The 23076-nt window shown below is 51.5% G+C and overlaps 1 protein-coding gene across 1 annotated transcript in view; it reads right to left on the minus strand.

Annotated features, from left to right (window-relative positions):
• Window positions 1–244: 244 nt before the first annotated feature.
• Window positions 245–23076, minus strand: part of LOC125447676 (sprouty-related, EVH1 domain-containing protein 1) — a 30645-nt gene continuing 7813 nt past the window's right edge. The window contains exons 2-9 of the mRNA XM_059640910.1: window positions 11504–11675; window positions 10241–10409; window positions 9488–9564; window positions 8418–8543; window positions 8036–8123; window positions 6722–6783; window positions 5722–5883; window positions 245–922 (exon numbers count right to left, since the gene is read on the minus strand). Coding sequence (XP_059496893.1) covers window positions 245–922; window positions 5722–5883; window positions 6722–6783; window positions 8036–8123; window positions 8418–8543; window positions 9488–9564; window positions 10241–10409; window positions 11504–11675 — 1534 coding nt within the window. The remainder of the gene's footprint in view (window positions 923–5721; window positions 5884–6721; window positions 6784–8035; window positions 8124–8417; window positions 8544–9487; window positions 9565–10240; window positions 10410–11503; window positions 11676–23076) is intronic.

A 23076-nucleotide genomic window follows, 5' to 3' on the forward strand; every position in this document is an offset into this window, starting at 1 on the left:
TTTTTGTTGTGGTTGTAACTGTTGTCATTACTGTTGTCCTCGCTCTCTCCTGTTGTTAGCGCTTTGTGACTGAAATCCTTCGTTTCTCCCCCCCACCGCTGCCACAGTCCCCTGCCATTGCCCTGAGCTAGGGGTGAGGGTGAGGGCTTTGAGGGTGGTGAAGGGATGAGGGTGGGCATTGAGGGCAACACCGGGGGGGGGGGGGTGTGGTTGGGGGGAGGCGTCCAGTGAGGGCTGAGGCCATTCACCGCACGGCCTTGTGCTTGCCCCCACAGCAGCCCCAGCGCTGCCCACAGTGATGGCAGGCCCTCAGGGGTAGGTAGCAGCACATACAGGGGGAAAGGGCAGACAAGGCGACCAGCGCTACCCAGCGGGCACACAGATGATGGCGGCTGCTCGCTTCACAAGAGCAGGGGTCAGAGTAATCGCCCTCTGAGTCAGACATGCAGTGGTACAGCATGGACTCCGCACACCACATGCAGCTGAGCTGCCGGACACAGTGTTCTGCTGGATCCGGGGCATCCCGACACCTCCCAGGCCCGTTGTCCTGGAACACATCCCGGCAGTAAATACAGCGGGAGGGTGCCATGTCCTCTTCGCCCGCTGTGCTAGGCCCTCTTCCATCTCCACCTCCTGCGCCATTGCCCTTCCTCAGGCCGCCCGAGGGCAGCGTGTCGATGTGACAGGCCGGCGACCCTTTTGCCTCCTTTAGCGGGCACTCCGATTGCGAGCTCCCCGCCACCCGCCCCTCGCCCTTGGCAAAGTGCACGCACAGGTCCACCTTGTCAGCCTCGCGGCCTCCCAGCGCCGCTCTCCGGTAATCCTCGTAGCCCTTCAGTGGCCCGGAGTCTCGGCACGGCCTAGCGATCTCCCCCTCATCTTCCACCTTCAGGCTACTGCCCTGCAGCGGCTGGCTCGGGACCTGGGGAGGGGAGAGGAATGCGACAAGTTTCTCCAGCCTCCTCAGCCCAAACCCTCCCAACGCCAATGCCACACCCACACCCCAAAACAACACACTCATGCGGCATGGAAACAGGCCCTTCAGCCATGCTGACCAGGTTACCTAGATAAATCTAGTCCCATTTGCCAGCATTTGGCCCATATCCCTCTAACCCTTTCCTATGCACATACCTATATAAATGCTGTAATTGTACCAGCCTCCACCACTTCCTCTGGCAGCTCATTGCATGCAAACACCACCCACTGTGTGAAAAAAGTTACCCCTCAGATCCCTTTCAAATCGTTGTCCTCTCACCTTAAACCTATGCATTTTTGTTTCAGACTCCCCTGCCCTGGGGAAGAGACCTTGGCTGTTCACCTGACCCATGCCATGCATGATTTTATAAACCTCTACAAGGTCAGCACCCGACACTCCAGTGGGAAACTGTCCCAGTCTTTCCAACCTCTCCTTATAACTCAAACCCTCCAGCCCTGGCAACATCCTTGTAAATTTTTTTTCACCCCTTCTAGTTTAATAATACCCCTCCTGTAGCAGGCTGATCAGAAGTGTGTGCATTACTCTGGACACGGCCTTACCCATCTCATGTAACATAACGTCCCAGCTCCCGTACTCGGTGCTCTGTCCGAGGAAGGCAAGCATGCTAAATGCCTTCTACACCACCCAGACAACAGTGACACTATTTTCAAGGCACTATGTACCTGCACCCCTAGGTAACTCTTTGACAGCAATCCCCTGTGTAAATACAAGTCCTGCCCTGGTTTGCCTCACCAAAATGCAACTCTTATCATTTATCTGAATTAAATTCCATTTGCCACTCCTGGGCCCACACTGGTCCAATTGATCACGATCCCTTTGTAATCTTAGATGACTTTTTTCACCGTCCACTGTACCACCAATCTTAGAGACATCAGAAAACTCACTAACCATGCCTCCTACATTCTCATACGGACTGTTTAATAAATGATGAACAACAGTAGACCCAGCACCGATCCCTGTGGAATACTGTTGGTCACAGAACTGGACAACAACCCTCCACCATAACCCTCTGTCTCCCACTGTCAAGCCAATTTTGTATCCAGTTCGCTAGCTCTGTCTGGATCCCGTGATCTCTGACCTTACTAACCAGTCTACCCTGCAGAACCTTATCGAAGGCCTTGCCTTATCTACCTACACCTATCCCCTCGGTCACCTCTTCAAAAAACTCTATCAGGTTCGTGAGACACGATCTCCCACACACAAAGCCATGCTGACTATCCCTAATCATCCTTGTCTTTCTGAATGCATGTAAATCCTCTCTCTTACCCCTCCAACAGCTTACCTTCTACTGATGTAAGGCTCACTGGTCTATAGTTCCTTTGCTTTTCCTGAAGCCTTTCTGAAATATGGGCACAACATTAACCAGCCTTCAGCCTTCCCACACGTCACCCGTCAACAATACAAATACCCCTGCTAGGGGCCCTGCAATCTCTTCCCTAGCTTCCTGCAAAGCCCTAGGATGCACACGCCCCGGCTCCACATTCTTCACCCCCACACACCCACTCTCTTCCAGACACACATTTGTCTGCACCCCCACACACATACTTACCCTCTCCCCGCCACCCACACACTCCTACCTCCATGCCCACACACACACAACCTCATACACTCACCTTGCCCACCCACACATCAGCCCCCTTCCACATGCACACCTGCCCCATCCCCAACCTGCTGCGTGGGGAGCGTGATTATCGAAAAACTGGGGCAACTGGGGCAGTCCGTTTCTGCACAGTAAGATCCCAATGTAGCAGAGTGACCATGGGCCGGTTTATTTTGTGTTAATGAGTTGAGGCCACGCCTGTTGTGGGTAAATCATTGGCTATGATGCGAAAGAGATCATCCCTTCCGTTTGCAACCACGCCATCAAATCTCACCCCCACTCCCTCACTCCTCAGCCTTCACCCCTCAGTCCCCAACCCCACTTGACTCTCACTCGTTCCCCCACCTCCCATCACTCCCCACTTCCCCCATTCTCCAACTCCCAGCACTCAGTCCTCAACCCACCTCAATCCACTCCACCTTTGCCCCTTCCTCACTCAGTATTGGACAGCCCTGAGGCAACGTTCAGACAGTAGGGCAACTTTTGGTCCAATACCCCTCTACACCCCCACCCCTCTGCTGCTGGGGCCCTGGAAAAATGGCAGCTCACCTCCCCAGCCTGCTCCAGGCTTTCGGCTGTGCAAAAGTGGTTTTTTTCCCGTAATCCTCGGAGACCCGCACAGCTGCAGTTTCAGGTAGATGCCTCTCAGAGAAAATGCCCCTTTCCATTGGCGGGATGATCAGTGACCTCCAACCCCCACGGAGTCAAGCTAACAGGTGGGAGAACCAGGTTGGGAGAGGAGGAGGAGGAGAAGGAAGAGGAGGAATGTTCTCTCCCTCAGGGAGTTATTGTGACCTGGAGCACACTCTCGAAAAGGATGGTAGATGCAGATTATAAGACGGACGGGGAGAATTTGTGGAGTGGAATTCATTGGAAAGCTCTTCAAAAGGGCCAGCACAGCCTGGACAGGCTGAATGGCTCACCAGATGGACTGATTTCCATTTACAACTGCATGAATGTTTTTTGCAGGAGCTCAACGGGGATTACAATGGGCCTGGTTATTAACTAAGATAACAAGGTGTAGAGCTGGATGAACACAGCAGGCCAAACAGCATCAGAGGAGCAGGAAAGCTGGCGTTTCAGGCCGAGACCCACATTTTCTGAAGAAGGGTCTCAACCCAAAACATCAGCTTTCCTGCTCCTCTGATGCTGCTCGGCCTGCTGTGTTCATCCAGCTCTACACCTGGTTATCTCAGGTGCTCCAGCATCTGCAGTTCCTACTATCCCTGGTTATTAACTAATGTGGCTCTCTGCTTTTCTCGCTCCTGAGGAACTCGCCCTCCAATTCATTGGGGTCCTAAGGGGCCATTGACTTCCAGCACGTGACGCCAGTCGACTGTGAACAGACCAGGCCCACAGCTACACCTCCAGTGAGAACCTACAGAGGGCTACAGCGAGTGGTTTCTGCCATGAGTTCAGCAGCACCTCCAACAGGCACAGCTCAAAACTGCAGCAGATTCCATCCCCTGCCCCCAGCTCCTTCAGCCCATCCAAGCTGGATGAACAGAAGGTTGGAAGAGCAGAGCAGGCCGGGCAGCATCAGGAGAATAGGAGCAGCCAACGTTCCGGGTATTACCCTTCTTCAGGGTGGGATGTGGGGGTGAGGGGAAGCTACAGATAACAAGGGGGAAGGGGTGGTGGTGGAATGGTGGTGATACGTGGGCTCTGGTGGTACTTACAACCTGGTTGGTTGATGGGAGGGGTGAATCTGGGCATCCAGCAACCATCCTTCAGCCCATCTAATGGATCCTGGGGTTGGAGTGGGGGAGGGAGTGGGAGTGGGAGTGGGGGAGGGGGAGGTGGAGGGAGAGGGAGTGGTGGAGGGGGAGGGAGTGGTGGAAGGGGAAGTATTGCCCGTCCCTTTCAGGAAAAACCATGGAAAAGAGCTTCCACCCACACTCAGGCTCTTCCACATGGTGGCGGGAAAGTAACATAGCTACCCTCCAACAGAATACCCCCCACACCCCCGCCCCACCCCCAAGCCCAAACCCCACCCCACACCCCCACCCCCTGGGGGTGGGGTGAGGGTAGTGGTTGGGGATGGCATTCGGGGTTGGGGTGGGGGTTAGAGAAGGGGTTGGGGATGGAGGTTAGGGTTGGGGGTGAGGGTGGGGTGAGGGTAGTGGTTGGGGATGGCAGTGGGGGTTGGGGTGGGGGTTAGAGAAGGGGTTGGGGATGGAGGTTAGGGTTGGGGGTGAGGGTGGGGTGAGGGTAGTGGTTGGGGCTGGCAGTGGGGGTGGGGGTGGGGGTTAGAGAAGGGGTTGGGGATGGAGGTTAGGGTTGGGGGTGAGGGTGGGGTGAGGGTAGTGGTTGGGCATGGCGGTGGGGGTGAGGGTAGGGAGTTGGGGTGGGGGCAGCTGCATTGAGAGCACAGTTAGCAAAGCAAACGGGCTCCGAGGCTTCATGAAGAGAGGCGTTGGTTACTGGAAAAGCAAAGTCACCCTGAACCGTGATAAACTGTAGTCAGATCACAAGGAGAGCATCGTGTACAGTTTCTCGGGGTGGGGGGGGTGAGGGGCTGACAGGTGGGGCCTGAGGGCTGGGAGGTAGAGGATGGAAGAAGGTGGGTGGAGGGGAGGGGCTGCAGTGTGGGAGACAGAAGTTGGGAGGAGGGGCTGGGGAGGGTGTGGGTGAAGGGTGGAGGCCAGAGGGGCGAGGGTTGGGGAGGTGGGAGATGAGGGGGTGGGAGATGAGGGGTTGGGGAATAGGAATGGCGAATGAGGAGGGGGGAAATGAGGGGGTGGGGGAATGAGAGATGAGCTGGGAGAGGGTGAAGGGTTGAGGGCATAGGGTGATGGAGTGAGCACGAGGTGATAAGGATGAGGAGTGAGGGGGGGATGAGGAGTGAGGGGGGGGATGAGGAGTGAGGGGGGATGAGCGGTGAGGTCGGTTGAGGGGTCAGGGGGCATGAGGGGTCAGGGGGCATGAGGGGTCAGGGGGCATGAGGGGTCAGGGGGCATGAGGGGTGAGGGAGGATCGGGGTGAGGGAGGATCGGGGTGAGGGAGGATCGGGGTGAGGGGTGAGGGATGAAGGCGGGGGGTGAGGGATGAAGGGGGGGCTGGGGGGGGGGGGGCGGTTTGGACAGTGGAGTATATGCTGGAGAGTATCTGGCCCTCTCTGTACCTGGTTGGGATGTGCAGATCCCGGTGTGACTCCGAGCCGGAAGCGATCGGAAGCTGGGGACCGGATGTAGCAGCTTGATGAGGATTGACTGGTTACTATGGTGATGTGTTTTGGCAGCATCTCCTTCTGGCTATTGGCTGAGGACTCGCTGTCAGTCAGTGTCTGAGGGAGAGGCACAGTTAGAGGGGAGGAATGGCCCAGCACATACCCCACAGATACACCTCCATCCCCACCCTCCAAGGGCACTCCCCCAGGGACCTCCTGTTTCCCTCCCATGTATCCCTTCTCTATCTGCCCATCCCCCAGTGACCCCATTTCTATCTGCCCTCCCCGCAGTGCTCCCCCATCTCTACCTGCCCTCCCTGCAGTGCCCCCCCTCTCTACCTGCCCTCCCCGCAGTGCCCCCCATCTCTACCTGCCCTCCCCGCAGTGACCCCATCTCTACCTGCCCTCCCCACAGTGCCCCCCATCTCTACCTGCCCTCCCTGCAGTGCCCCCCTCTCTATCTGCCCTCCCTGCAGTGCCCCCCATCTCTATCTGCCCTCCCCACAGTGCCCTGGCCTCGTTATCTGCCCTCCCCGCAGTGCCCCCCGCCTCTCTATCTGCCCTCCCCACGGTGTCCCCCATCTCTATCTGCCCTCCCTGCATTGCCCCCCCCACAACTGTCCTCCCCATGGTGCCCTCCATCTCTATCTGCCTTCCCCACAGTGCCCCCCTCTCTCTATCAGCCCTCCCCACAGTGCCCTCCTCTATTAACCCTCCCTGCGGTGCCCCCCTCTCTCTATCAGCCCTCCCCAGTGCCCCCCTCTCTCTATCTGCCCTCCCCACAGTGCCTTCCTCTATTAACCCTCCCTGCAGTGCCCCCCCTCTCTCTATCAGCCCTCCCTGCAGTGCCCCCCCCCTCTCTATCTGCCCTCCCCACAGTGCCCCCCTCTCTCCATCAGCACCTCCCAGAAACAGAGGAAGGAAAGAGCCTGTATCTCTCTGTGGCCTTACTTACTGCAGCGACGTCTTCTGGAGCGCCTGCCTCACTGTGAGCCGACGACAAGGAGCTCAGAGACCCTGGTGGGGGGGGAAGCGGGGAAGGGAGGGGTTACACAAGAACATCGAAGGTCAGAGATGTCATCTCCTGACTCCCCAGGCCCAGCGCTGTGCTCCCCAGGCCTAGAGCCCCACAGCATCCTACACCCAAGGCCCAGTTCCCCCCACACAGTAAGCCCAAACCTTACACCTCAGGCTGGAAGAGCAACACCTCGTTTTCCACTTGGGAACCTTTCTCTATCTGCCCTTCCCCCAGTGTCCCCCGTCTCTACCCGCCCTCCCCACGGTGGGAGGACTCTCACTCTGGACTCAATGTCAAGATCAACAATTTTAGGGCTTGAGGCACTTTCTCTAATGTCCTCACCTCAACCCCCACACAACCGGCCTTGCTATCTGCTTCTACACACAACCCATTGTTAGCCACTAATAGCCCCATTCACTCTCCTCGCCAAATTGTTACCCACTCCATTGTCTGTCCAGCTGCTGTTCCCTCTGCCATTTATTCCTTAACCCCCACCAAAACACTACCCTCTGCATGTAAACCAGTATTTCCCAGCTACCATCAGTTCTGAGGAACGATCGTCAGACTCGAAGCAATAACTCTGATCTATCTCCACAGACAGTGCCAGGTCTGCACAGCTTTTCCAGCAATTTCTATTTTTGTTTCCAATTTCAGTATCCAAGTTCTTTATGTTTTTATCCTACACCTCAGGCCCGACACACCTCTCCTGAGGCCCAGCACACCTCTCCTGAGGCCCGACACACCTCTCCTGAGGCCCGACAACCTACACCTCAGGCCCAGCACACCTCTCCTGAGGCCCGACACACCTCTCCTGAGGCCCGACACACCTCTCCTGAGGCCCGACACACCTCTCCTGAGGCCCGACAACCTACACCTCAGGTCCAGCACACCTCTCCTGAGGCCCGACACACCTCTCCTGAGGCCCGACAACCTACACCTCGGGCCCGACAACCTACACCTCGGGCCCGACAACCTTCTCCTCGGGCCCGACAACCTTCTCCTCGGGCCCGACAACCTTCTCCTCGGGCCCGACAACCTTCTCCTCGGGCCCGACACACCTCTCCTCGGGCCCGACGCCCTACACCTCAGGCCCAATTCCCCATTGCACCCCGTTCTGCAGTATGGTACCTCATGCTGCTGGCCATGATAATAGAAACCCAGGAGTGAGTTACAAATGTGAACACCAATCAGCACTCTTGAGAGAGAGTGGACGTTGGGGAAAGACATATGAACTGCAGTTTGGATCCTGACCGAGAGGTTTGGGTGATGTGTAGATAAACACTGAACATGGGTTCTGCTCCAGCCTCGAATCTCGAGTAGTATGCTGGGGAATCTGAAGCTGCATTGCGATGGTGAGAAGCAGTTTCATGTGAGGAGCTACTCACTGCCACACAGCACCACAGCTCACAGCTGAAGTTGGGCTGGGACTGGTCCAGGAAATGTCACATCTGCAAAGACAGTGAGGGAACCAGACCCCTAACAAAGTATCAAACAGCCTCGAGAGCCTGAAGCCAGCTGGACAGAAGGAGCGGATTATCGGAATGTAATATACTGCATTGAGAACCCCTTTCTCAAGAGAATGATCAGAATGAACCATCAAATATCAGTCACATTTTCCGAGATGTTTCTGTACTCGCCATTCACTGTAGTAACGTATCTTGCTATTAGGAGCCCCATATGACCCAAGAGCTCGTATTTTAAAATCTGAAGATGACACAAAGCTGGGGGGGTAGGGCGGGGTGTTGTCGGTGGTGGTGAGCTGTGAGGGGGCGCAGAGATGTCACAGTGTGATTTGGGCAGGCTGGGTGCATGGGAAAATGCATGGCACATGCAGTATAATGTGGGTAAAGGCGAGGTTACCCACTATAGTAGAAAAAATAGCAAGGCTGTAAATGGAGAGAGAGGAACATTCGATGAGATCTGGGACTCCTTGTGCACCAGTCGCTGAAAGTGAGCATGCAGGTACAGCAGGCAGTAGAGACGGCAGAATGTACATTGACCTTCATAGCGAGAGGGTTTGAGTACAGGAGCAGGGCCATCTCGCGGCGGTAATACAGGGCTTTGGTGGGATCACACATGGAGTATTGTGTGCAGTTCTGGCCTCTGTACCTGAGGAAGGATGTTCCTGCTACAGAGGGAGTGCAGGGAAGGTTTACCAGACTGATTCCTGGGAAGACAGGGCTGATGTATGAGGAGAGACTGAATCAGTTAGGATTGTGTCCTCTGGAGGTTAGAAGAATGAGGAGGGATCTCACAGAAACATATAAAATTCTAACAGGACTAGACAGGTTAGAAACAGGAGGGATGTTCCCCATAGTGGGGGAGTCCAGAACCTGGGGGTAATAGTTTAAGGACAGGGGTAAGCCTTTTCAGACCGAGATAAGGAGAAATATCTTCACCCAGAGAGTGGGGAGCATGTGGGATTCACTACCACAGGAAGTGTTTCAGGTCAAAACTTTGTGTTTTCAAAAAGGAGATAGATATAACCATTGCGGCTAATGGGATGATGGGATATTGGCGGGGCGGGAGATGGGATTAAGGAACTGAATTCGTATATCGAATGGCGGAGCAGGCTTGAGGGGCCGAATGGCCTACTCCTGCTTCTATAGCCTATTTCTATATGTTTGTGATACAAGGCCATTTGATGGGGATTCAAATGTGTTCACGTGAGGTCATGGGTGGGTTAGGTGATCAACAGCCTACCACATGACATGAGCATTGGGTGTTCCAATATTCTAGTGTTGGATCATTAGGTTCAAGAATGAACCGTTGGACCTGAACTTTTAGATTAGGAGACCAACACTAGGCATGAGACACGAATGTTGAGATCTCTCTGGGAGACCAATACTTTGGCACTGAGCCCTAAATTTGGAATGGGCTGACACTGACTTGTTGGTCAGGGCTTCCAACCCCCTGCCATATACCCCATTATTCAAGAAGCCAGTACTCTAGCACTCGAGCACCAGTTCTGGCTAACCTTACATTTAACACAAAGTCCAACAATAGGCCAGGAACCAGAAACCCAGCATGATGACATTTGGCCCTTTAAGTGGAAGTCCAACTCTCTATCATTAAGATCTCTCAGATTAAGAGTCTAATATTGGCTTACTGTTTGACAGTCCCACTCTACACCTACACTGTGGCTTGAGGGCACTGGCTTTGGGCTCTTTGATTGGGAGTCCTGGAGTTAGACGGGGTTAGCACTCAAGCCCCAGTCCCTTAACTCAGGGGTCTAACACTCAAGCATTGAGCCCATTGGCAGTCTAGTACAGCGCCCTGGAGATGCAGAGGCCAATGTCCTAGTGTTGAGCCTGACTTAGGGAATGAATCTGGCTTTGGATTGACCCCGAACCCATTGGCTGTGAGTCCAATTGTCTGCCAGAGAGGGTACCGAGCACCGTCTCCCACAGAGCTGGGCTGGGGATAATTTGACTCACGGGGCCACGTGACTCCTACCTTCCACCAGCTCCTTAATGGTGCTGTTAATGCTCCTCTCGAAGCTGACTGCATCAGCCGGGCTCTGGAAGGTGAGGCCAAACTTCACATTGTCTACTTTCCAGTGGTGGAAGATGGGATTCACCTTGTTGTAAACCAGGTCCTTCTTCAGGCCACATTCCAGGATGGTCTGTCGGGAGAGAAAGGATGAAATCGGAAATGAATTCCCACTTTATGTGAACTCTTACCCTTCGAATACACACAATGGTGTGCAGAACACCCAATGATCCTGCTGTCAGCCGATTCCCCACCCCGCATCCTTCTCCTTAACCTCTCTCCTGATGTAACGGGCAAGAAAAGGGAAATCAGAGAATCCCTGTAGTGCGGATGGAGGCCATTTGGACCAACGAGTCTGCACCCACCCTCCAAAGAGCAACAGATCCAGACCACCCTCTCCCCGTTATCCCATCTTTGTCATGCCTAACCCACCCTGTCTATTCATCTATTCATTATAGAAGACAGGCCAGGGAAGACCAAAGTTGGCTGAAAGGGCCCAGAAGGAAAAAGGGAGAATAGTCACATCCAAAGAGGCCATTCAGTCCCTCAGGCCATTCCCAGCTGGGCCTGACCCCTCCCAAACAGAAGCTGAGCACGCTCAGTTCTATAGTGTTGACACTGATGAGATGTGGTGAAGTCACCTCGACACTAATGCATTCATTTCCCCGTGCCACACACCCTGGCCCCCCACCTCAGTCTTTCTTACAGCAACACAGAACCTCTTTTACTGGAATCGAGAGACCCCCCCCCCACCCCCCCGCACTGACTCTCCGCTGGCACAGGCTGAAGGCAGCGCCTAGAGAGTCCGACCGTCCCGGTGGGGCTAGGAACCCCAAGGTAGTGCCCACCTTCCTGTTGGAGGGACAATTCACACTTGCGTGGGGACCGAGGAAGAATGGAGCCCAGAACTTTGACACCTTGGTCGACAGGGGTACCTGGATGTGGGTCAGGGGGTGCCTGTTTGTGTGTGGGATCTTGCTGTGCACCATTGGCACTAGCCACACTGCGGCCGTGACCCCAGAGCTTGAGCGTTTGTCTCTTTCGTGGTGGGTTCAAGTTTCCACCCTTCGCTACCGACCTCAGGGCAAGGTCACCCATCCGGCATCGTTCCCACAGGAGGGCCTGTGATTCCGGGGGTGGTGCGCACAGAGGCTCTCTGGGCATGTTTCTGTCCCGTGTAGCCCCGACCCCAGCCTCCTGTCCCCGCGCCCTGTGACCAGCACTCACCGTCTGATCCCGGATCCGCTCTCCACGGATCAGGAAGCGGAGCTGGCCGCTCTCGTCGGAGTGCGGGAGCCGGCAGATCGCTACATGGCTGAGGCCGGGCCCCCCCAGCGGCACCCAGCCCCCACTGGAGTCATCGCGGGTCATCACTACAGCTCGGACTCGAACCACATCGCTGTGGGAGAAACATACCGCCCGGTGAGAGAGGGGGAGAGAAAAGTGAGGGGGGGGGGGTGAAGAGAGAGAGAGAGAGAGAGAGAGAGAGAGAGAGAGAGAGAGAGAGAGAGAGAGAGAGAAAAGTGAGGGCAGAGAGAAAGAGAGAGAGAAAAGTGAGGGGGGGTGAAGAGAGAGAGAAGTGAAGGAAAAAGAGAGAGAGAGAGAGAGAGAAAAGTGAGGGCAGAGAGAAAGAGAGAGAGAAAAGTGAGGGGGGGGTGAAGAGAGAGAGAGAGAGAGAGAAAAGTGAGGGCAGAGAGAAAGAGAGAGAGAAAAGTGAGGGGGGGGTGAAGAGAGAGAGAGAGAGAGAGAGAGAGAAAAGTGAGGGCAGAGAGAAAGAGAGAGAGAAAAGTGAGGGGGGTTGAAGAGAGAGAGAGAAGTGAAGGAAAAAGAGAGAGAGAGAGAGAGAGAGAAAAGTGAGGGCAGAGAGAAAGAGAGAGAGAAAAGTGAGGGGGGGTGAAGAGAGAGAGAGAGAGAGAGAAAAGTGAGGGCAGAGAGAAAGAGAGAGAGAAAAGTGAGGGGGGGGTGAAGAGAGAGAGAGAGAGAGAGAGAGAAAAGTGAGGGCAGAGAGAAAGAGAGAGAGAAAAGTGAGGGGGGGGTGAAGAGAGAGAGAGAGAGAGAGAGAGAAAAGTGAGGGCAGAGAGAAAGAGAGAGAGAAAAGTGAGGGGGGGTGAAGAGAGAGAGAGAGAGAGAGAGAGAAAAGTGAGGGCAGAGAGAAAGAGAGAGAGAAAAGTGAGGGGGGGTGAAGAGAGAGAGAGAGAGAGAGAGAAAAGTGAGGGCAGAGAGAAAGAGAGAGAGAAAAGTGAGGGGGGGTGAAGAGAGAGAGAGAGAAGTGAAGGAAAGAGAGAGAGAGAGAGAGAGAGAAAAGTGAGGGAGATTAAATGAGACAGAGAAAGAGAGAAATAAGAGACAGAGAGCGAGAAAATGAGGGAGAAAGGGGGAAAATTGTCAGGAGAAAATGATGGCGAGGTCCAGAGAAAGAGTGAGAGAGAAAGTGAGGATGAGTTTCATTGAGTAAGGAAGAACGAGGGACAGATCCACAGAGAAAGAGAGAGATACTGAATGAGAGAGTTCCAGGGAGAGAGAGAAAACAGTGGAGAGGTGCAGCAAGTATGAAGGAACAGGGGAGTGATCTAGAGGGATAGAGAAGGTATCCTCAGAGAGACATCAGAAAATGAGAGCTCGAGTGAGGAAAACTAGGAATGAGAGGAAAAGTGAGTGACCTGGAGGAGGGAGGGAATAAATGATTGAACCAGATGATAGTTACATTACAGGAGGCCATTCTCCCATCGTGTCTGTACAAGTTCAGCTAGTCCCACCTTCTTGACTTTCCCCCATAGCTCTGCAAATTAGAATCACAGATTGGGTGGAAAATTTAGGGAGAAAAGAAGAGAGTACTGGGGAGAGAAGGGAGAAAATAAACATGCATGTTGGGACATAGTACTGAGAGCAATTCAGAGGTGGTGGTATATATATAGACCCAGAGAGAAGGAGAGAGAGAGTTAAACATCTCAGCAGAGAAGGTATAAGACTCTAGTCAGGAAAGATACAATCCCACAGTCAGATGGACTGACGGGATTGCGCAATTGCTGACAGGATTGGGAGAGATTTCAGAGCAAGAGGTACAGGCAGATACAATTATAACATTTAAAAGACATTTAGACAGTCTCATGGACAGAAAAGGTTTAGTAGCGTATGGGCCAAACACAGGCAAATGGGATTAGTTGTTTAAAACAGGGTCGACGTGGACAAGTTGGGTCGGAAGGCCTGCTTCCACACTGTGACTCTATGCCCCTCATAATGTTGCACATCTCAATCCAATCATGTCCCATCTCAATCTCCTCTGCTCTAAGGAAAACAGTTCCAGTCCATCCAATCCCTCTTCATAACCTTCAACCCAGGCACCACCCAAAATCTGTCCCGAAGATTAAGGAATAATGCAACTCTTTCCCACAAAGCAAAACAAAAACTGTGGAACTGTGAGATTAAGTAATAAACATGGAAAAACTAAGGGAATTAAATCGAATCAATGTTGGAGGAGGAAACAAAATATCATGTGAGTGGCCATATCAATGGCAGATGCAGTATAATTTCAATAAATGTGAGTTTATTCGCTTTTGAAGCAAAAATAAGAAAGCAGATTACTACCTGAATGGCTGTAAATTGGGAGAAGGGAGTGTGCAGCAGGACCTGGGTGTCCTTGTGCACCAGTCACTGAAGGTAAGTATGCAGGTGCGGCAGGCGGTAAAGAAAGCAAATGGTATGTTGGCCTTCATTGTGAGAGGTTTCGAGTACAGGAGCAGCGACGTGTTGTTGCAGTAATACAGGGCCTTCAGGAGGCCTCACCTGGAATACTGTGTGCAGTTCCGGTCTCCTTTTCTGAGGAAGGAAGTTCTTGATCTGGAGTGAGTGCAGTGAGGGTTTACCAGGCTGATTCCAGGGATTGATGTATGAGGAGAGATTGACCAGGTCGGGATTACTTTTGCTTGAGTTCAGGCGAATGAGGTGGTGGGGTCTCATAGAGACTCATAAAACTCTAACAGGGCTGGACAGGGTGGATGTTCCCGATGGTGGGTGTGCCCAGAACCAGGGGTCACATTATGAGAGGTAGATCCTTTAGGACAGAGATGATGAGACATTTCTTCAGTGGTGAGCTGTGGAATTCACTACCGGAAGTAGTTGATGCCAAAATATTGAATGTATTTAAGGGGCGACTAGATATAGCACTTGGGGCAAATGGATCAAAGTTTATGGAGAGAAAGCAGGATTAGGCTTTTGAGTTGGATGATCAACCATGGTCGTGAAGAATGGCGGAGCAGGCTCAAAGGGCCGAATGGCCTCCCCCTGCTCCTATCTTCTATGTTTCAATGACAGGGCCCACAGTTTCCAGAAAAGGTTCAAAGATGCCAGTGGGCACTGCATGCTCCTTCTTAAAGGGCACTTGGGCACAGACATAACCACGATCAAAGGGCAATCAGCTGGGCATCCCCACCCCCTCCACTGCCCGCTGCCTGGGCCTGTTGAGAGCCATGTTGGCTACACTCAGGAGCAAGGCCACAGGAAAGATTTGCCTCAGCACCCTCTGTGCTGCATACCCCAAAGATCAGGAGCACAATACCCACTGATCCCAATTTTCCTATGGCTCCTTGATGCCACACTCGGTCGAGTGCAGCCTTGATATCAAGGGTTGTCACTCTCACCTCATCTCTGGAATTCAGCTCTTTTGCCCATGTTTGGACCAAGGCTGTATTGAGAGCAGGAGCTGAGTGACCCTGGCAGAACCCAAACTGGGCATCACTGAGCAGGTGCTGCTTGATAGCCCTGTTACTGACTCCTTCCCTCACTTTGCGGATGATCGAGTGGAGACTGATGGGGCGGTAATTGGCCGGGATGGATTTGTCCTGTTTCTTGTGTATATGACATACCTGGGCAATTTTCCACATTGTCGGGTAGATACCAGTGTGTATACTGTACTGGAACAGCTTGGCTAAGGGAGCGGCAGGTTCTGGAGCACAAGTCTTTAGTCCTATTGCCAGAATGTTGTCAGGGCCCTTAGCCTTTGCAGTATCCAGTGTCTCCAACTGTTTCTTGATATCACGTGGAGTGAATCGAATTGGCTGAAGACTGGTAGCTGTAATGCCAGGGACCACTGGAGGGTGCCAAGATGGATCATCCACTCGGCACTTCTGGCTGAAGATCGCTGCAAATGCTTCAGCCTTATCTTTTGCCCTGATGTGCTGGGCCCTTTCACCATTGAGGATGGAGATATCTGTGGAGCCTCCTCCTCCAGTGAGTTGTTTAATTGTCCACCACCATTCACTACTGGATGTGGCAGGACGGCAGAGCTTAGGCCTGATCCATTGGTTGTGGGATCGTTCAGCTCTAACACTTGCTGCTTTCGCTGTTTGGTGCGCAAGTTTTCCTGTTTGGTAGCTTCACCAGGTTGGCACCTCATCTTCAGGTATGCCTGGTGCTGCCCCTGGCATGCCCTCCTGCAGTCTCCATTGAACCAGGGTTGATCCTCTGGCCTGATGGTAATGGGGGATATGCCGGGCCATGAGGCTACAGAATGTGCTAATTCTAAAGGAGGCACAGGAGCTGACCAACCTGGGTGTAACATGTGCACAGATCCCAGAGGGTTAGCAGGTCAGGCTGAGGGAGCAGGTAATAACACATTCACTGTTCTCGATTTTATTCACAGGGGCGTAGAGCACAAGAGCAGGGAGGTGACATTGAACTTGTACAAGACCCTTGTCAGACCTCAGCCGGAGTATTGTGTCGGGTTGTGGGTGCCACATTATAAGAAAAATGTGAATGTATCGGAGACAGTGCAAAAGCAATTTACTAGAACGGTTCCAGGAATGAGACACTTTAGCGATGAGGATAGGTTTGAAGAAGTTGGGGACTGTTGTCCTCAAAGGAAAGGCGGAAAGAGAGGGTGATTTGTTCAAGATTTTCAAAATCACGAGAGGATGAGACAGGAAGAAGCTGTTCCCGCTCGTACAAGGAAGATGACAAAGGGGAGTGAAGATTGAAAGTGATGTCAACTGGGGTCTCACTGGTTAGCACTGCAGCCTCACAGCGCCAGGGACCCAGGTTCGATTCCACCTTTGGCAACTGTATGTGTGGAGTTTGCACATTTCTCCCTGTGTCTGCGTGGGTTTCCTCCGCGTGGTCCGGTTTCCTCCTACAGTCCAAAGATGTGCAGGCTCGGTGGGTCGGCCATGTTAAATTGCCCATAGTGTTCAGGGGTGTGTGGGTTATAGGGGTTGGATCTGGGCGGGATATATCAAGGGGCGCTGTGGACTGGTTGGGCCGAAGGGCCTGTTTCCACACTGTAGGGAATCTAATCTAATCTTAAGGAATGAAGATGGAAAGTGATGTCAACAAATAAACCTTTTTCACCCAGTTAGTAGTCAGGCCGTGGAACACACTGCGTGGAAATGTGGGGGAGGCAGGTTCAATTGAAGCATTGGATGGTCATCTAGATAGAAATGGCGTGCAGGAAATTATGGGAAAGGCAGGAGATTGGCACTGTGGGGTAGAACCGGTATAAGCAAAACGGGCCAAATGGCCTCTTTCTTCAAAGTAACAATTATTCAACAGGGTTTGATCCTGCCAGGCTGTCCCCTACAGAACTGAAGTTTAGCCTCCCTCTTCTTGCATTCAATTCTCCTCACAATAAAACATAACTCTCGGTGCTGTTTCATGCCATGATTCCTGTAACAGGAGCCAGGTACATTGGTACTTTTACCCACCAGCACTGAAACCCCCACATAAGGCCTTCTCCATTGCACTCTATCGGGATGGGAAAGCACGATTTTCAAAAACGTCATTCACAGGATGAAGGCCTCACCGGCCAAGCCTATGTTTATTGTCCATTCCCGATTGCCAGAGGGTTATGAGTCACATGTAGGTCAGGCTAGGTAAGGATGACATTTTCCCTCCCCAAAGGACATTAGCGAACCAGATGGGTTTTTACAACAGTTGAGAATGTTTCATGGTTATCGTTAGACTTTTAATTCCAGATTTTTACTGAACTCAGCTTCCACCATCTGCCACCGTGGGATTTAACCCAGTTCCTTTCCTTTCAGCTTTACATGCTGCATTCTCTATCACCATGTCCTCTCTCCCCTGCCCTGCCAATCCAGTTGGACTGTGTGTCCTTCCTAGTCTGGCAGATTGTTCTGCCATTCTCACATTCTGGTTACTTTTAATCTGCAAGATCAACACCCTTTCTCCCCCAGTACTCCTCCACCTCATTACTGCCCCCCTCCACATCTCACATTGGCTTGAACGAAACCGCATCCAGACTCAAAGTTAGTTTGCTCCCTGTCCACGGATGCTGCTTGACCTGCTGAGATCTCCATCATTTTTTCGCTTTCCCTGGAATATCACCTGGGTCTCTGGATTACACCATGTGATAATACCATCAACTATCCTGAAAACCAAATTCAAAACAGAAAGGGAACAACAATTTATATCGCAGGAGAAGCAGGTTCTGATTGGTTGAGGGATTTCCTGTTGGATAGCATTTTCTAATAATGCTCACGAGCTCCCCATTCCCACTCGGTCTCAGTTGTCCGGAATTTAGTTGACAGTATTTGTATAGAATGCAATGGTCCACTGTAACAATCTTCATGAGTGCTGTACACCATAACTCCCAACTACAGTGGGGAATGATCAAATACTTCATTAAAAAAAAATGGAAGCAGGACTTGTCCATTTGGACCTTCAATCACAATAATGTGATTGGGCCTAATCCTGAGTTAGAGTTTCCCAACCCCTCCCTGTATCCCTTGCTACCCCGAGACCGCAAAAATCTTCCTTTCTTCGCCTTGAGCATATTCAACGATGGAGTGGCTGCAACACTATAGGGTACAGAGTCATGAAGGGATCTAGAAGAGATTTGCCAGGATGTGGCTGGGTATGGAAGGTTTGAGTAAGGAGGGGGGGGGCCTGGGACCCTTTTCGCTGGAGTGTAGGAGGTTGAGAGACAATGGGATCGAAGTTTATAAAATCAAAACAGCTGTGGATAGTGTTAATATTAGTTGTATTTTCCCTAGGATGGGGGATTTCAAGACGAGGGGCAAATTTTTTTACACAGAGTGTGGTTGGTGAGTGGAATGAACTTCCAGAGAAAGTGATGGATGTGGGTACAATTACAACATTTAAAAGACAGTTGGATAAGTAGATGGACATGAAAGATTTGGAGGGATATGAACCAGGATCATGCAAGTGGGACTATTTTAGCTTGGGATTATATTCAGCCTGGACCACTTGGACCAAAGGATCTGTTTCCATGCTGTATGCTTCCATGACCCTGTAACCCCTGTGAGTGAAGAAATTTCTCCTCAAAAGGGTCAGCCCTTTCTCAATCATCTCCTCAAGTCTCAGTAGCAGTGAGTCAGTCCTCAATTGTTTCATCCTGAATATATCTTGTCATTTCTCACAGCTGCTTCAGTGAGCCAATAATGCCAAGCGAAAACCTACATTTGAGTGGTGCCTCACATGGTAAAACATCCCCAGGCTCCTTGCAAAGCCAATGACCAAACAGCATTTGACTCTGCAAAGATAAATTCGGGCAGGGGACTGAGAGCTTTGGCGAAGGTAGAATTTAAAGGGCAGATTAAAGCAGGGAAGAGGCCGTTTTGGAGAGGGTGCAGAAGGGGTTTAACCAGGATGCTGCCTGGATTAGAGGGTACGAGCTACAAGGAAAAGCTGGGAAAACTCAGTTTGTTTTCCCTGGACAGGCAGAGGCTGAGGCGAGATTTGATAGAAGTTTATAAAATTATGAGATGCATAGATAGGGTTGACAGCCAGAATCTTTTTTTCCCCCCCCAGAGGTGAAGCATGTAATACTAATGCATTTAAGGTGAGATGACGAAATTTTAAAGGAAATGTGAGGGGCAAATTGTTTTTACACAGAGAATGGTAGGAGTCTGGAACACGCTGCCGGAGGTGGTGGTGGTGGGGTAGATACAAAAGGTGCATTTAAGGGGGTTTTTGAATTGGACATGAATATGCAAGGAATGGGGGAGTATGCACCAAGGGCAGAAGGGATTAATTTAATTTGGTATGATTTTCAGTACAAAATTGTGGGCCGAAGGGCTCGTTCCTGGGCTATTCTGTGCTATATTCCAACCATTTTTTCAACACTTGGCCCATAGCCATGTTTGCTCTGGTGTTGCAAGTGCACGTTTAAATATTTCTTAAATGCTCTCAGGGTTGCTGTCTCTATCACCCTGATGGTCAGGGAGCTGGAGAGGTGAAGGGAGGGAATTATAAAGCTTTGTGCCTTTGGCTTTCTAGGCCCTGTTAGAACCCCCTCCCACTGCTGGAGTGACATGTGCTGTTGGGCTGTACTGCATCCCACCCCGCCCCACTTCCATTACAAGAGAACCAATGTTCACATGTTGCACTCCAACCTTAACGCGAGTATCATCATATTAGATCTGCAGGAGTGGGGTAAAGGCAGGACCCAAGGTAGAACAAATTCTGGGCCAACCTGGGCTTTCTAGTGATTTGCTTGTGTTCGTCTGCCTGCAATTAATATTTATTTATGGAAAACAGACACCATTGGTAAAGACTGTAGGATACATGGGAGGTAGAGGCAATCTGGTTGCTATGTGTTAGAAGATAGTTACCATCCTCAGAAGGAACATGTTTATTTTGTTGCTAGCCTAAGGATGCTGAAGTACACCTCCAGCGTTTTTATAAACTGGCTCATGGAGGCTCTGCAAACCCTATGACAGCTGCAGATGTGATTCTCCACAAAGTCAAATAGTCTGTAGTCCAAAGACGTCTTAATGCATCGATGTTCGTAACCAGAGCACTAAGCTAACACCTTCCACTGGGACAGACTGCTATGAGCAATGTGATTACTTTCTTTCCCTCTGACACCTTAACCCTTTCCTTCACCATGTTATATTCCAGGGGAAAATGTGAAGTTTGTTCAAAAGGGTGGTAACCAGGATGTGACGAGTTGGGTCTTGCTTTTTATTCACACGCGGGACGTGAGTGTCACTGCTTGTGCCCAGCATTTATTACACATCCTCAGTCTCCCTGGAGGAGGTGCTGGTGAGTTGCCTTCTTCAACCAAGGATTCAAACACACAGAGGGAGGCGATGGCCTAGTGGTATTATCGCTGGAATGTTAATGCCGAGACCCAGACTCGCCACGGCAGATGGTGGAATTTGAATTCAAATTAAAAAAATCTGGAATTAAGAATCTACTGATGACTGTGAGTCCATTGTTGACTGTTCGGAAAAACCCATCTGCTTCACTAATGTCCTTTAGGGAAGGAAACTGCCATCCTTACCTGGTCTGGCTTACATGAGACTCCAAACCCACAGCAATGTCGTTGACTCTGAACTGACCCCTGCGCGATTAGGAATGGACAATAAATCCTGCAATGCCCTCATCCCATGAATGAATGAAGGGAAAAAAAAATCCCTACCCTCCCAACAGGGACAAGGGCAGCAGGTAGGTGGGAATGGATCTCCTGTAAGCTCCCCTCTGGGACACTCACCATCACAACTTGCAAAAATATTGCCGTTCCTTCAGCGTTGTGACACTATGAGCAAGGAACAAGGGAAGCATTTCACTGGCTCTGCCATTCAATAAGATTGTGGTTGATCTGATTTTTAACCTCAACTCCACACTCCTGCACATGTCCCAACAATCATCACCCCCTCCGTGGTCAAGAATCTATCTCCTTCTGCCTTAAAAATATTTAAGGGTTTTGCATATACTATCTTTTGAGGAAGGGAATTCCAAAGACCCTCTGAGAGAGAAAATGTTTTTTAAATGGGTGCCCCTTATTTTTAAATGATCCATAGAATCCCTACAGGTGTGGGACAGGCCATCCAGCCCAACAACTGCGCACTGATTCTCTCCAAAGAGTATCCCAGACTCACCCTCCCCACACTACCCCTGTAACCCAGCATTTCCCGTGGCTAGTCCATTCGCTGGACAATATTGGTAATCTCCCATGGCCAATCCACCCTAATCTGCACATCTTCGGGATGTGTGGGAGGAAATCCACGGGGAGAATGTGCAAACTCCACACAGACAGACAGTCACCTGAGGGTGGGATCGAACCCGGGTCCCTGGCACTGTGAGGCAGCGGTGCTAACCACTGAGCCACCATACCACCCAATTTTTAAAGGCATTTTTGCCCGTCACTTCCCTCTTTTCCCATTGACCTTGGATAATCTATGGTCCCCAGGACCCTATTTTTAACAGATCTCCAAATGATGATCAAAAACAAAGTTGCTGGAAAAGCTCAGCAGGTCTGGCAGCATCTGTGGTGGAGAAAACAGAGTTAACGTTTCGGGTCTGGTGACCTTTCCTCAGAACTCCAAATGATCATGATCCCAAATGTTACCCTGTAACTCCGGACTTTCCAACAAGGGGAGACATCCTTTCCACATCTACCTGGTCACTTCCCCTCAGGATCTTATGTTTCAATTGAATCGCCTGCAACTTCTCTAAACCCCACAAGACACAGGCCCAGCCTGTCTGGCCTTTCCCCATAAGGCAATCTACTCACTCCTTAGGGACTGGTCTAGTAAACCTTCTCTGAATTGTTACAGCGACCAGTCCTCCAGGTGTGATCTCACCACCATCCTGCATCACTGAAGCATTATCTCCCCGACTCTTGTATCCAATTCCCCTCGCAGCAAAGCAGCTCGTTCTGTGCGCTTTCCTGATTACTTGTTGTTCCTTCAGCCTGACCTTCTTCAATGTGTGTCGAGTACCCCTCAGATGTCTCTGTTTCTCACTGCTCTGCAACCTCTCACCGCATGGATGACATTGTTCGAAAGACTTTTCTGCCGAAATGGGCAGCCTCACACGTTCGCAGGGGCCAAATGGCCAGGACTCCCTTCCCAAGAGCACGGTGGGGCACCTACTGACTGCAGCAAATCGAGAAGGAATCTCACCAACTACACATATTCTGCATTCTTCCGGAATGCCGCACGCTGCTGTGGGATATCTGTGTGCAAGAAGCAACGTCCAGAAGTGGTAACTGGGTGTCTTCGTGCCAAACACTGTGCACAGGGTTTCCCAGCCCCTGCAGGGCCGGGCAGCTTTCGAGCAATCTTGCGTATCACTGCCCTCTCAAGGGCAACCAGGGAGAGGCAATAAATGACAGAAAAGATGGAATAAAACCATCACTTGACCGATCATGCATCCCAGTTTTAAGTGAGATTGATGTCAGGAGTCTGCCCAGCGCAGGCCTTAGAAATACAGAGAGCAGGGGTAGGCCTGGACCATTCGGCCCCTCGAGCCTGCTCTGCTATTCGATCATTGAGCTCAGTTCCCTAATCACACACCCCCCCCCCAATATCCCATTAGCCGCAATGGTTATATCTATCTCCTTTTTGAAAACACAAAGTCTTGACCTGAAACACTTCCTGTGGTAGTGAATCCCACATGCTCCCCGCTCTCTGGGTGAAGATATTTTTCCTTATCTCAGTCTGAAAAGATTTACCCCTGTCCTTAAACTATTACCCCCAGGTTCTGGACTCCCCCACTACGGGGAACATCCCTCCTGTACCTAACCTGTCTAGTCTTGTTAGAATTTTATAGGTTTCTGTGAGACCCCTCCTCATTCCGCTAACCTCCAGAGAATACAATCCTAACTGATTCAGTCTCTCCTCATACGTCAGTCCTGCCTTCCCAGGAATCAGTCTGGTAAACCTTCCCTGCACTCCCTCTGTAGCAGGAACATCCTTCCTCAGGTATAGAGGCCAGAACTGCACACAGCACTCCATGTGTGATCCCACCAAAGCCCTGTATTACCGCAGCGAGATGGCCCTGCTCCTGTACTCAAACCCTCTCGCTATGAAGGTCAATGT

The sequence above is a fragment of the Stegostoma tigrinum genome, chromosome 39, assembly GCF_030684315.1.
Source record: "Stegostoma tigrinum isolate sSteTig4 chromosome 39, sSteTig4.hap1, whole genome shotgun sequence".
Classification (NCBI taxonomy): domain Eukaryota; kingdom Metazoa; phylum Chordata; class Chondrichthyes; order Orectolobiformes; family Stegostomatidae; genus Stegostoma; species Stegostoma tigrinum.